Source organism: Marmota flaviventris, chromosome 18 (genome assembly GCF_047511675.1).
Source record: "Marmota flaviventris isolate mMarFla1 chromosome 18, mMarFla1.hap1, whole genome shotgun sequence".
In the NCBI taxonomy this organism is placed as follows: domain Eukaryota; kingdom Metazoa; phylum Chordata; class Mammalia; order Rodentia; family Sciuridae; genus Marmota; species Marmota flaviventris.
This window is the reverse complement of record NC_092515.1, coordinates 8,492,552-8,507,051: the sequence shown is the minus strand read 5'-3', so window position 1 is coordinate 8,507,051 and position 14,500 is coordinate 8,492,552. Positions and strand designations below refer to the sequence as shown.

The following is a 14,500-nucleotide window of genomic DNA, read 5'->3' as shown; positions in this document are numbered from 1 at the left end:
TCAGGTCCCAAAGCCCAGGATGACTCAGGCTGCAGAAGTGGCCGGGCTGTTCCAGGGCCCCAGGGAGCGAGCCTGCCCAGGGGTCGCGCCCAGGTGTGCCCCTCTCCTGGTGTAAAGCTGGAAAAGCCATCTGACCCCTCCCAGCCTCCATTCCCACCAGGCTTTCTCCTTCTGACCCCAGGGGACAGAGATTGGGCACATCCATGCCAAACTCCTCAGATGGTGACCTCAGATGGACAACTTGGGAGCAGCCACCCAGGGAGCATTTATAGCATAGTAACTGGCAGACGCTCCAAGCCAGGGCTCCGTGGGGAGAGCCTGCGGAGCCACCACCAACACACCACCCCCGCCCGTCCTCCCTTCCCATTCGGCCTGCAAAAGCCACTCTTGAAAGGCTCTTGGCTCCGCCTCCCCCACCCCAAACCACAGCCAGGAGGTGGGCCAGAGCACCACACTTTCAAGCTTTTCTCTCTCTCTCTTTTTTTTTTTTTTCAGTGCTGGGGATGGAACCCAGGGCCTCCTGCCTGCCAGGCCAGAGCTCCACCCCAGAGCCACTCTCCAGCCCAGCACCCAACTCGCAGAGCATCAAAATACCTGGATCCCTCAAGTTCTCACAGTGCTTGTCGGTGGGTAAAACTGTATTTCAAGAAATAAAGAGGGCTGGAGATGTAGCCCAGGGTACAGCCCTCCTGGGTTCAATCATTAATCCCCAGTGCAGAAAAAAAAAAAAGAAAAAACATACCCACAGACATATCAGACATTTGTTTACCCATAAACATCACACATCCACGGATCTCATAGTCATGCATTTATAGGAAAGGGCCTCTTAAATCTACCATGTAAGCCTGACATTTGTGAAGTCTGTAAAGTCTCCGAGCGAATTTTTTCACATAGCTGTGTAATTAACCTAAGGTTCCCGGTGGAGCCTCTTAGAATCCGCCCTTGGAATCTCTGGGGATCCTACCCATGTGCTGAGGAAGTGTCCTCATGGACAGGTAAGGGACAGAGGCTCCCCTGTTGTTCAAGGGTGCAGTGATTCTGACCCGATGGTGACCCCCGTCAACTGCACGGAGGGTTTGCTTTCTCCTTGGACAGGTCCCAGCACAGGTCTCTGAAGTCTGTGGCTGAGGCTCTGAGTGCCAGTCCCCGGCTGTGGGGCGGCTGGAGTCGGGGGGCTGCCTGGGGCCAGCTGCTTCTGAGTCTCAAGACGGTGCCTGAGGAAGCCTGGCTGTCCTCAGTTCTGGTTGCTTTGCCGTCCCTGAAACCTAAGCTGCAAGGAGGCAGACTCAGAGGGGACCGGAGGCCAGGTGAGGCTGAGGGAGCATCTTCTACAAGATCTGAAACTTCCAGGCACTCTGATCCTTGTAGTCTAGAGGGTCCATGGGGTTGTAGGTGAACTTCCAGGTGCCAGTGGGGTCCTTAAATTCCAAGCTGTCCACGGGGCTGTAGGCACCGTAGCTCTGGCCGGACAGGGAGGTGGGGGACTGGGCCAGGGAGGGCCCCATGGAAGGGCCCGAGAGGGGGCTGAGCGCTGGGCCTCCCAGCTGGGGCACCATGGGGGACAGGTAGGGGTCCAGCCCACTGAAGTAGGAGCTGGGAGAGCCGTAGGCTGAGGGCGAGGAGCAGAAGGCCGAGGCCGGGGCGTAGGTCATGGCGTAGGGGGCTGAGGTCAGAGAGGGCCCCGAGGCCACCAGCCCAGCCCGCTGGGCTTCAGGCAGAGGGGACTCTGATGCTGGACTCCAGATGGACACAGTGGCCACTGCCGTGGTCGGGGAGCCAGAGGGGCCCGGCAGAGGCGGGCTGTAGGAGTCGGAGACGCCCAACGGGTCGGGACACACATCCGGGGAGGGCCTTGGGGAGGTGCCCGCCTTCCTCTTGGCAGGACGGGCCTTGGCCTGTCCCCCAGGAGGCTGCTGCTGCTGCTTCTGCTGCTGCCGCTGCTGCCTGCACTTGGCCCTGCGGTTCTTGAACCAGACCTGGGGGAAGGAGGGGGCTGGGCTCAGTGAGTGGAGGGGGATCCAGAGCCCTCCAGGGGCCAGGAGTGAGCAGGCTCACAGGCGACAGGTGCCAAAGTCACTCGGCGTCCAGTTACGTGGCATCTGTTCCTCCCCGATGCTGGCCATCCTGCCACCGAGCATGCGCACACAGGGCATTCCTGCATACACCCACTCACTGACCACGCATTTGAACACACAATCGTGCACACAGAAATCATGCATACCCACCCACAGCCTCCCACATACAAATGCACATTTACCCACCCTATCATGCGTGCATATGTTCCTCCATCCTCCGACATACACTCACACATACACACAAATGCACATACATGCTGTGTATGTGCACACGCACACATACGGGCACGAACGTGAGCATACACGCAAATCTTTGCATGCATTTACACTTACGTGCACATACATACACGTACATGCGTGCATATACAAATACGTGCATGTACACATATATACACATACATATATACAGGTACAAAAATACATTTGTCCAATTATACATGCAAGCATACATATACACACATCACACATGCACATGTTCATTCATTCTTCCCCCGTCCAACTGCGCAGGCACACATTCATATACTCATTCAACGGCTGGGGTGCAGCTCCGAGGTGGAGCGCTCACTAGCCCGTGCAGGGGCCCAGGTTTGATACCCAGCATGGAAAGGACATGCGTATTCATCTCTCCATCCATGCACCATCCGATCAGCCCATTCAGTTAGTCACCATCTTCTACTACTTGGGGGATACATCAGTGGAGTTGACAATCTAGTGGGGTGAGTCTTAAGTGAACAGTAAATAAGTCAATCATCGTATTTGGGAAGATGATAAATACTTGGGAGAAATAATTGAGCTGGATAAAGGGGAGCTGTAGAGCTGAGGGAGCGGGAAAGACTGCGATTTAAAATGCTCTGGTGAGTAGAGGACAGAGGACTTCTGATGGACGGATTGATAAGCAAAGGCTGGTGCAGTGATTGGACACGCCCTTTGGTTATCTGAGGACCGAACACTGCAGGTGCAGGACACAGCGAGTGCAAAGGTCCTGAGATGGGAGTGCGCTTGGTAGACAGTGGGGTGAGAGCAGTGGGAGGGGCGGTGACAGTGACAGAACGGGAGTCAGGGAGGCTTGGGCCACTTTGTAACTTTGGCTGTCCCTCTGTGGCGCCTCCCTCCTCCTTTCACTTGGGGTCTGAGGAGGGGCCCAGGAAGACCACAGGGTGGAAGGGACCAGAACCCCCACCTGGACCCTGGACTCGGGCAGGTTGATCTTGAGCGCCACCTCCTCGCGGGCGTACACGTCCGGGTACTGCGTCTTGGCGAACAGCGCCTCCAGCTCCTCCAGCTGGCTGCGGGTGAAGGTGGTCCGCTCCCGCCGCTGCTTCCTCGGGGCACCTGATGGGGTGCAACCAGGGACCTCGGGTTTCTAGGGATGTCGGTGGGGCGCCCTGAGGACGGGCGGGACCCCAGGAAGTCCCTCGTGGGTGTCCAGGTGCCTACGGGAAGGTGGAGTCTCTTCTCTCCTTTTTGACCTTGCTCTGTCCCCTACAGCGGGGCTCCCTGGGGGAGGCGTGAGGGCGGGGCTGCCACTCGCCCCGCGCCTGGGGCCCAGAGCACCCAAAAATGAAGCCCTGGGTGGTGATTAGTCATCCTCATTATTATTACTATTATTAAACAGGAGGTGTAGACGAGGTTTTTCCCACTTTCTGAACTTTCTTTTTTGTTTGTTTTTTGGTGTGAGGATTGAACCCAGGGGCACTGGCCACATTCCCAGCCCTTGTTAGTTTTCATTTTGAGTCAGGGTCTCGCTAACTTGCTGAGGCTGGCCTTGAACTCTGGCCTCAGCCTCAGCAGCGGAACCTCACTGCGTTGCCAGGGCTAACGCTGAACTCCTTCTCTAAGTTCTTATGGCTGAACTTCAACCATTCCTAGCCTATAAAAGTGGCAAATGGGTACAGTTCAACTGCAAAAGAAAAAAAAATATGGCTATAAAGAACAATGCCGTGAAACATTGAATGCCCATTTCTCTTAGAAATAAAGCTTTGCCTGGGCGTGGTGGTGCACACCTGTAATCCCAACAATCCTGGAGGCTGAGGCAGGAGGATTGCAAGTTGGAGGCTAGTCTCAGCAACTTAGCCGGACCCAGCCTCAAAATAAAAAGCCAAGAGGGCCAGGGATATAGCTCAGTGCTCAAGTGGCCCTGGGTGCAATCCTCAGTATCTAAGAAGAAAGGCAGCTCGCCAACTTTGCGATCAGATGGAACTTCTTCTGGGTTCCCCTTCCAGATCACCTTCCACTCCCTATTCCCTGAGGGAAACTCCACCTTAACTTTCTAGAAATGCCCTATGCTCTTGTCCCTAAGTGAAGTGTCAGTGTCACAGTGTTTTGCACATGGACCTGGGGTGTGGCCTCTGAGTCACCCTGATAAGCACCTTCCTCCCAGGGCAAGGGATCCCGGAGGACCTCCCCCAGAGTGGGGCAGCCAGGGAGGGCAGGAGGGAGGCCCACTCACTGGGGTAGGGCACAGCCTGGTGCATCAAGTCCACACTGGAGCCACTCAGGGCCAAGGCGTTGACGGAGTAGTGGGGCCCCGGGTTCATATATGCCATCATGATCTTCGGGGGTGTAAGGCCCAGGTCAGGGACCTGCAAGAGAAGGGGACATTGAGATGTGACCTTGGGCCCTTCATCCTGGGCCTCAGTCTGCTCCACTGTACAGTGGCCCTCTGCATGAGGCCGGCCGAGTTGAGCGGGCGGCAGAGCAGACCACGGGAGCCAGGGGGCTCCTCAATGGAAACTCCCGTCCCCCTCCGTCCCCGAGGCCTGATCTCAGCACACTCTGCTCCCCACATCTTTGCTCTCTGTGCCCGACCAGGGAGAGCAGGTGACCAATTGTCCCAGCGTCTCCAGGGTGGAGGGTTTCTTGGGATCTAGAACTTTCAGTTCAAAAACGGGAAGAGTCCCAGACAAACAGGGTTGGCTGTTACTTTGTCACACTAAAATGGCAGTGATGCTAGGGTTGTAGCATGCGGGAGGCCCTGGGTTCTATCACAGAGTGGAACAAACTAGGAACATTGATCCAAATAAAATGCCCAGCATGCGCAAGGCCCTAAGTTTGATTCCCCAGCATAAAAATAAGTAAATAGATAAATAAAATGCCATCTTTCCTTTGTCCCAGCAATATGCCTTCAGTATGGACACATTTACATTGCCAACCAGGCACAGTGGCTCAAGCCTGTAATCCCAGCAACTCAGGAGGCTGAGGCAGGAGGATTGCAAGTTCGAGGCCAGCCTCAGCAATGTAGCAAGGCCCTAAGCAACTTACCAAGATTCTGTCTCAAAATAAAAAATACAAGGACTGGGGATGGTTCAGTGGTAAGCACCCCTGGGTTCAATCCCGAGTACCAAAAGGAAAAAATAAATAAATAAATAAACTACTCTCTGTGAATTTTTTTTTCTTTTTTTGGTTACCTCCCCAGCCCATGTGAACAAATCTAGAAGATCTCTAGCATAATACTGAGAAAAATTATGCTAGGCTTAATTAAGAAGACAGTGTCCCACCCACATCATTCTGGAGCCTTGTCTAACACAACCATCTAAAAACTCCAAAGACAACTCCACACACTCCCCTCAGGACTGCGTATTGAACCCAGGGGCACTCTACCCCTGAGCTGCCTCCGAAGTTCCTTTTATTTTATATTTTGAGACAGCATCTTCTTAAATTGCTTAGAGCCTCACTGAATTGCAGAGGCTGGCTTTGAACTTGGGATCCTCCTGCCTCAGCTCCTGAGCAGCTGGAATTATAGGCCTGTGCCACTGCGACCAGCTCAATAAATGTTTTCTAAGCCTGCTCTAAGAACTAGGGATGTGGCAGGAAATAGGACACTAGAGGCTGGGGACACAGCTCTGAGGTACAGCGCTGGCCTGACATGCTTGTGGCCCTGAGTTCCCTCCTGAGCACAGGGAAGAAGCCAGCAACCAAGCAGCTCTGTTCTCGTGAGGCTGAAGTTCTGCGTTCCGCTCAGAACAACCAACAATAACACAAAAACAGATTTTATTTTCTTTTTTGTGGTGCTGGGAATGGAACATAGGGCCTTATGCATGCGAGGCAAGCATTCTACCAGCTGAGCTATATCCCCAGCCCAGATTTTTTTTTTTTTTTAAACCCAGGGGAGCTATACTACAGAGCTCCATTCCCAGTCCCTTTTTTAAATTTTTGAGACTTAGTTCCTAAGGGTTTTTGCTAAATTGCCCAGGGTGTCCTCCAACTTGCAATCCTCCTGCCTCGGCCTCCACAGTTGCCGGGATTACAGGTGTGCACCACTGTACCCAGCCCAAAACAATAGTGTTAGATCCTAAGCATCAAATTTCCTGCAAGGAGGCGCAATAATCCTGACCCCTTGACATTCACATCCTTGTGTGGTCTCTACAGTGAGCAGGGCTGACTGTGTAACCCAGAAAATATTGCAGAAGACCCAGGGTAGCTTACGCCAGAGCACAGGCTTAGCTGCTCAAAGACCTGGTCTCAACCCCATCACAAGGCTAGCTCTCGCCCTGAGGAAAACCAGTTGCCAGTGTCCTCAGGACACTCACACAGTCCTGCAGGACATCTGTGGGGCCTGTTGGCCTCCTGCCAACAGCCTCCTGAATGAGCTACCAGCAAAACTGTTTCCCCTGGGGCTGGGGCTGGGGCTCAGTGGTGGAGCACCTGCCTCGCATCTGAAGAACTGGGTTCCATCCTCAGCACCACGTAAAAATAAAGATACTGTGTTTTCATCCACAACTAAAAAAATACTTAAAAGAAAAAAAATATTGTTTCCTCAGCCCAGGGACAAGCGGTCAAGTGACTTCAGTCCTGGTCCCTATCTGACTCCAATGCCATGAGACACCCAATAAACTGCTCCTGGATTCTTGGCCCCCAGAAACTACATAAGGTCATTGTTTATCGTTCCAAGCTGCTGACTTGCTGCTGATTGGGGGAAATTTTTTACATTGCACTAGATGGCTAATTCTCCAGCCTTCCCTGTGCAGGCAGCATGTCATTAAGTCCCCAGCACGACCTTGGGAGGCACAGCCTGGGTTACTGGGAGGCTCCCAGTTTAGAGATGAGAACTCCTCCAGGCCCAGGATTCCAACCCTTCTTCTCAGCCCCCGCCCCAGGCTCCCTCTGTCCTCTCCCACCTCCCCAAGGAGAAATAATGGGTGGGACCAGGGGGTACCATGCACTTTCCACGATGGGGACCATTGGCAGGGCCTAGACTTCCCCTGTCTCCACCACTGAATCTGCACTGGGTCACCAGGCTGAGCAGCCAACACTCCGGAAAGCCTGGGGTTTTCACCTGGGACCGTCCATCCTGCAGGTGGAGAATCTAAAGGCCAAGGTGGGAGGATACTTGCGCAAGGTCAAGGGCTGCTGATGAGCATGGCCTCCAGGAGCTCAAGGCTCATCCACCTGTCAGGCACCCAGTGAGCCTCACAGACCAGACAACAGCAAGAAACAGTAACGATAAAAACAATGTGAGCCCGCTCCATGGCAGAGGCAGGAGGATTGGAAGTTCAAGGCCAGCCTCCGAAGCTTAGGGAGACCTTGACTCAAAATAAAAAGGACTGGGGAGGTGGCTCAGTGGGTAAATGCCCCTGGGTTCAATCCTCAGTTAAAAAAAAAAAAATAAGTGCTAGGGATTCCCAGAACCCCCACCAAAAAACAAAAAAAGTGACGCAGATCATCTCCTGAGCCCTTTCTCTGGGTTCGGCAGTTTCTGACCTAAGGACTTCCAGAGATCATTTGCAGACATCCATCCGCAGCCTTCTGTGCAAAATCTCTAGGGACGCACATTCAATAATTCCCACCATTCCTCGGGAGTTGACACTGTGCCCAGCAGCAATTCCTGCACTGCTCCATTATTTTAATTTTTCTTTTTCTTTTTTCTCCTAGATGGGGTCTCGCTAAATTGCCCAGGGTGGCCTCAATCGGTCAATCCTCCTGCCTCAGCCTCTGAGGTGCTGGGATCACAGGTGTGCGCCACTGCACCAGCCCCATTGAATTTTAAACAGGGATGATTCACAATCTTCTGGAGGCCCCTGAGTAAGGGACTTCCGGGTCCCTGCCCTGGCCAGCAACCTGTGAAGCCCGAGGCTGGTCCTGGGGCCCCTGCTGTTCAGCGTCCACTGGGTGCCAGGTCCCCACCTAGCAGTCCTCCTCACAGGTGGGCTGCAGGCGCACACCCACCTTGGGGACAGGCACGCAGGTGACCCCGTTCTACAGGTGCAAGGCCAGAGCCTGCCACGAAGGGAGACTTAGGCAGCTGAGGACAGCAGGAGCTGCCAGGGACTCCCAGCCGCTCAGACTCTGCACCAGGGAACAAGAATCCAGGGGAACGTCCCTGAGGAGCTTCTGTATCGCCCTCCAGAGGAGGAAACTGATGCTCAGAGAGGACAGATCCTGGGCCCCTGTTAGGACAAAGTCAGGCCCAGGCTGTGCCCTCCTGACCACTGAGCCACAAGGCCGGAGGATGCTCTCCCTGGAGCCCAGAGGTGCACTCCTCAGAGGAGGAGACCAGACCAAGAGAGGCCCCGTCAACCCTGAGGTCCCGTGAGTGACCTCGACCAGGCACAGAGCCCAGTCTTCTGAGACCCGGATCCCGGCCCCTCACCTGAAATCTGCCTGGAGGGGAGGAGGCTGCCCCTCCCTTGCGCTCTCCGCAGGCCAGGCCCGTGCCCTGGGCTTCCCAGACTCACCTGACCCAACAGTCCTGGGGCTCGCCACTGTCCTCACTTTACAAATGGAGAAATGGAGGCCCGGAGAGGCCACAGGAAGGACCAAGGTCGCACAGAGAGAAGGGCAGGGCTGGAACCCAGACTGGGTGGCTCCTCGTCAGCCCTGGGCAAGGCTTCCCCGCCCACTCGGATTCAGGACCCTCGAGCCGCGGGACTCCAGGCTGAGGCAGGAGGATGGCGAGTTCAAAGCCAGCCTCAGCAAACTAGCGGGGCCCTAAGCAACCTAGCGGGGCCCTGTCTCAAAAAATAAAAAGTAAAAAGGGCTGGGGACGTGGCTCAGTGCTTAAGCACCCCTGGGTTCAATCATGGTACCAAGAAAAAAAAAAAAAAGAATGAAACCCCTCTTGGAGCAGAGCATGGGGACACACTCCTATAATCAGAGTGTTGTGGGAGGCTGAGGCAGGAGGATGGCAGGTTTGAGGCCAGCCTGGGCAACTTAGTAAGACCCTATCTCAAAACTGAAAAATAAAAAAATAAAAATAAATAAAAAGGGCCGCGGCATTTCCTGGCATGAGCAAGGCCCTGGGTCCCACCCAGTGTGTGACAGGGACCCTGTGGAGCCTCTCTCTGCACCTGCTGCTGTGCAGCTTCCTCCATCAGAGAGACAGGAGCCGGCCGTGTGGCCACCACTTGAGATGGGATGTGGGAAAGTCAAAGCCCCAGTGCACCAAGGTCCCCGCCTAATCAGGTCACCCTTAGGGATCCCCACGTCAGCCATTCCTGGCCACCTGGGTCCCTGCGCCCACCTCCCCCGCGTTCCCATCTTCCTTTCCATGTCTGTCCCTCATCCACCTGTTCAAGTAGTATTTAGACAAATCCCAACCCGAGCCAGACGCCGGGAAGAAATCGGGGTGCAGGAGGGAGGTGGGTGCGCGGATAACCCACAGATAAGGAGAAATTCCCGGCAAAGACAAGAAAACAGAGTGGGATCAACCCCCAGAGGTCGCCGGTCCTTTAGCACCCCTAGGCCCCTCACTGCCTCCTGCGGGGCACAGCCTGGCCCAGGTCCCCACACAGGGGACAGAACCTCTGTCCCAGGTAGATTATTGAGCTAACCCCGCAGCCTGGGACCTCCAGAGCAGACCCACCCGGCCCTGGGAACAGCTGGGCCAGCTCCCCCACTCCTGCCTCTTCCCCCTCCCACTCCCTTCCTCTGTCCCCTCTGTCTCTCCTGGGGACACTCACCTTCAGAAAGCAGGGACAGGGCTCTCTTGGTGGGGTGGCCCAGGTCCTGGAAAGAGTCACCAGACATCAGAGGCTAAAGGAAACAGGTCCCCTCACATGGGGAGATTTTAAGCCTGGGCCGAGAGTGATGTCATCTGCCGTGGCCTGGATCTCCAGGGTAATCCTGGCCAAGGTGGGGGACTGACTGGGCACCAGGAGGTGACATTGGCTGGGAGGAGGAGGGCCACCAGTGTGCTTAATCCCCTCCTCCCCCCACCAGTGACATCTTGGCCATTAGGGCTGACAGAGAAAGGAGGCCCCAGCTCTTGTCTGTGACCAGGAGACCCCACCACTCAGGGAAGTCCTTGATTAGGTCTAACTGGTATCCAGCCAGCTTTGGATGTTGTCACAAGAGAGATTTATCAAAAAAGAGAAAAATGGTGGGTGTTCCTGAGAGGTTGTTTGAAAAACAGGGCTTTCTGGATTCTTCTCCTGGGTCCCTCTTGTCTCCCCAGCAGTCTGTCTGCCAGCATCTCTTTGCTGCCTCATTGTTCTTCTCCTGCCTCGGTTTCCCTTTTCCTCTCTGACCTCAGTGTCTCTCTCTGTCTCTCCCCTCCTCCTCCCATCTCTGTCAGTCCCCCACTTGGTCATTTGGTTTGTCCCCCTAAGCCGTGACTCTAGCCTGGTTCCAGGGCTCTGTCCTCCTCCATGCACCGAGCCTCACTCCACCCCGTCTGCCCCTCCTCTCTGCCTCTCACTCCACACACCCCCCCATCCTCCTGTCTGTCTCCCTCTAGGATTCCTCCTCTCTGCCCTCTCCATTTCTGGATGTCATTTCTCCCAGTGCTCACTTGGTCTGCTCCCGTCTCTGCACACCCCGTCCCTGCACACCCCGGCACGCACCCCGCACCCGTAACCCCTCCTTGGGGCTGGGTCACTGTGTCTCACCATAAGGGCCCTTTCTTCCCCTGGCCCTCCCCCAAGCTCTGCTGGGGAGATTAAAGCTGCTGCCTGCCAGGAGGATCAGGCAGGTCTCATTAGCTTGAAGAGCCCCAGATGACAGCAAGAGAGGAGGGGCTCCTGACCCCATTGACAGCCGGGGGGGGGGGGGCTCCAGATGGGAGAATGCAGCCCCAGAGCGGATCCTCGGGAACCTCTGGAGTAGGAAGGGGAGGAAGTTTGGCTGTTCAGGGGAGCGGGGACGAGACAGGTCTCAGCTGCTCTCAGTCACCTCTCCTGGGATTGCTGGTACTGTTGGCTTTGGGGTCCAGCCTCTGCCTGAGATGGGGAGTGTGGGAGGTGGCCACTAAGTTCTTAGGATCTCATTAAGTTGCTGAGGCTGGCCTCGAACTTGCCATCCTCCTGCCTCAGCCTCCCCAGTCACTGTGATCACAGGTGTGCACCATTGCACCTGATGTTCCTGGTCATGGCTCAGGGTCAGTTAAGCTGAATACTAACCCAGACACTTCTTCTTTTGAGTTAGATCTCCTGGGACAAGGGGCTTTCTTTCTCACCTACACCCTGGGGTTCAAGCAGAATGCTGGACATTCAGCCTTACTCCCACCCACTTTTTCCTCATTCTCCCCTCCCCCAGCCATGTCTAAGCACCACATCTCAATATATATATTTCTTTTTTTAGAAAAGATGAGAAAAATAATGTCCTTTTCCTTGGGATTGAACCCTGTGGCATTCATTCTATCATTGAATTACATTCCCACCCTTTTTTTTTTTGAGGCAGTGTCTCACTAAATTGCTGAGGCTAACCTTGAACTCACAATCCTCCTGCCTCAGCCTCTCATGTGGCTGGGATTACAGACGTGATCCACCATGCCTACCTACATGGTGTGTTTTTGTTTACTATTTTATTTTTCCATTATACATGGACACAATGTCTTTATTTTACTTTATGTGGTGCTGAGGATTGAACCCAGTGCCTCACGCATGCTAGGCGAGTGCTCTACCTCTGAGCCACAACCTCAGCCCCATGGCATATTTTTTAATGAAAATAAACATGTGTTTTCCAGATGAAGTGGGTTGGTGAGGGGCCTGGCATTGCTCATAGTCTTGCCCACCCCTTCCATGTGGCGCTGGCTCTGTTGATGTTCTCTCTCACAGCCTCTGGAAAATTCCACTGTGACTTGGGATGGAATGAAGCCAAAGGGGAGTATATTGTTTTAGCATTATTGTTATTTTTTTGTCCTTTTTTGCACTGCAGATGGAACCCAGGGTTGCTTAACCACCAAGCCACATCCCCAGCCTTTTTTATTGTGAGATAAGCCAGTCTCTCTGAACTGCTTAGGGCCTTTCTAACTTGCTGAGCCTGGCTGCCAACCCTCCTGTTCAGCCTCCCAGAGCCACTGAGATCTAGGCCGGCCACCAGGACCGCCCCTGCTCCCCAGGTCCTAAAATGAAGCCAATGAGAAACTAAAGAGCCTTAGTGGACATCAGTTATATCTACTGCTGTTTACCTGTGATCCCAGCTATTCAGGATGCTGAGGGATCGCAAGTTCAAAGCCAGCCTCAGCAACGGAGCAAGACCCCATCTCAAAAATAAATTAAAAAATTCAACAAAATAAAAAGAACCAGGGCTGTGGCAGGAGCCCCTGGATTCAGTCTCCAACACCCACATCCAGGGGCAGGGGCGCAGCTGGGTGTTTAGTACTTGTCCACCATGTGTCCACCCTGTGTTCAACCCCCAGGCCAGAAAGAGAAAGAAATTAAAACTGAGGAACTAATTTTTTAAAAAATATTTTAAGGGCTGGGGATGTGGCTCTGCTGTAGAGCACTCAGCTCACACCTGTGAGACCCTGGGTTCGCTCCTCAGCACCACATAAAAGTAAATAAATAAATAGGCAAAATAAAGAGATTGTGTCCACGTATAACTAAAAATAAATAAATATTTTAAAATGTACTTAAAATGTGGGTTTAGTTCTGTGTTAATTTTCGAGACGGAGGGGTTGAGCCACATCCCCAGCCCTGTGTGATTGTTTGAGCACTGCTCATCCTCCTTGACCTTAAGCTCTATGAGGAAGGCGCTGCTATTTACTCTCTGGTTGGACCTCACTGAGCCTCTGCTCCTGGGGAAATGCATGGTCAATCATCAACAGAGTGAGCCTGTGATCCTAGCAGCTGGGGAGGTGAGGCAGGAGGATGGCAAACTGGAAGCCATTCTCAGCCATTTAACCAGGCCTTGCCTCAGAATTAAAAACGACTGGGAATATAGCACCCTGGTAGGGTGTCCCTGGGTTCAAGTCCCTGTACCAAAAAACAAAAGTAAATCAACACATTGCCTGGGTCTCTAAGTTCCTGGGTAAAGAGCCCTCTGTCCTACATCCATGGGTTCTGTCCTTGGCACTCACAGCCAGCTGCAGTAGCACAGAGCCAGGAAGGAAGGACCCAGACTCCCAGCTCCCAGCACCTCACGGTTTCACACTTGCAAAGAGTAGGCGCCACTTTTAAGTGGAATTCAGGACCCCCAAAAGACCACCAGAGACTGAGATCATTGTAAGCAGCAAAGAGGTGTTTATGGCTGGCTCAGTCCTTCATGCACACACAGCAACTGGTGATTTGAACTGATTGGTTTAAACCACAAGGTGAGTAGTGCTGAACTATGTGGTTTCCCAACATGGTATCAACCACCATAAACTACTGGGAGGCTCATCTGGCATCCCAGGTATTTCCCTGTCTCATGCTGATCTGTGGCTGCTAGGGGGTGGCTATGGGTCCCCACCTAGCCTGACTGAGTCAGGGACACCTGGTGCCACAGATCTCTCCTGTTATTTGTAGATGAACAACTCAGCAGGATGGGTATGTGCCTAGGAGTGCTCTGTGGGTCTTTCCAAGGACAAAGTCATGCTCCTTCCTTGGTCAGGCTTTGCTCTGAGGTGGAGGCTGGTTTTTTTTTTTTTTTTTTTTTTTAAAGAGAGAGTGAGAGAGAGATTTTTTTAATAATTATTTTTCAGTTTTCCGCGGACACAACATCTTTGTTTGTATGTGGTGCTGAGGATCGAACCCGGGCCGCAAGCATGCCAGGTGAGCGCGCTACCCCTTGAGCCACATCCCCAGCCCCGAGGCTGGTTTTTCAACAACAGGGAGTGAGTGGGGTCCTCCTCAGCAGAGGCAGACATCTACTTAGGAAAGCAAGGAACACACGTTCAGGGGAGAATGTGGGCCATCTCCAGAGAGAGACACAGCCAGGTACAGTGGCACACACCTGTAATGCCAGCAGCTTGGGAGGCTGAGGCAAGAGGATCGCAAGTTCGAGGCCACCTCTGCAATTTAGCAAGATCCTGTCTCAAAAGAAAAAGGTCTGGTTCCTCAGGATCCTTGGGCTGATATGGTCTCCACTGTCTAACCCAGCAGAGATCCTGGGAAGTCCCTTAAATGGTAGGTCACTCTAAATGGCTTATGTCTCTTTACTTGATCTATTTATTGTTGGGCTCGAGGACACCGCCCAGGGTAATTTTTATAAGTGGGTGATTTTACAGTAATTCGAAGGTTTACAGAGTTCCCAGAAATTGGCCAGTGACAGGCCTAAGGCAGGCAGCA

The 14,500-nt window shown here is 53.5% G+C and overlaps 1 protein-coding gene across 1 annotated transcript; it reads right to left on the bottom strand.

Annotated features, from left to right (window-relative positions):
* Positions 1 to 1,328: 1,328 nt before the first annotated feature.
* Positions 1,329 to 4,624, bottom strand: Crx (cone-rod homeobox). Its single transcript, XM_027924830.2, has 3 exons — positions 4,525 to 4,624; positions 3,256 to 3,407; positions 1,329 to 1,976 (listed from the first exon to the last, which is right to left on the bottom strand). Exons 1-3 carry the CDS (start codon positions 4,622 to 4,624, stop codon positions 1,329 to 1,331), a joined length of 900 nt encoding a protein of 299 aa, XP_027780631.1.
* Between the last annotated feature and the right edge of the window lie 9,876 nt (positions 4,625 to 14,500).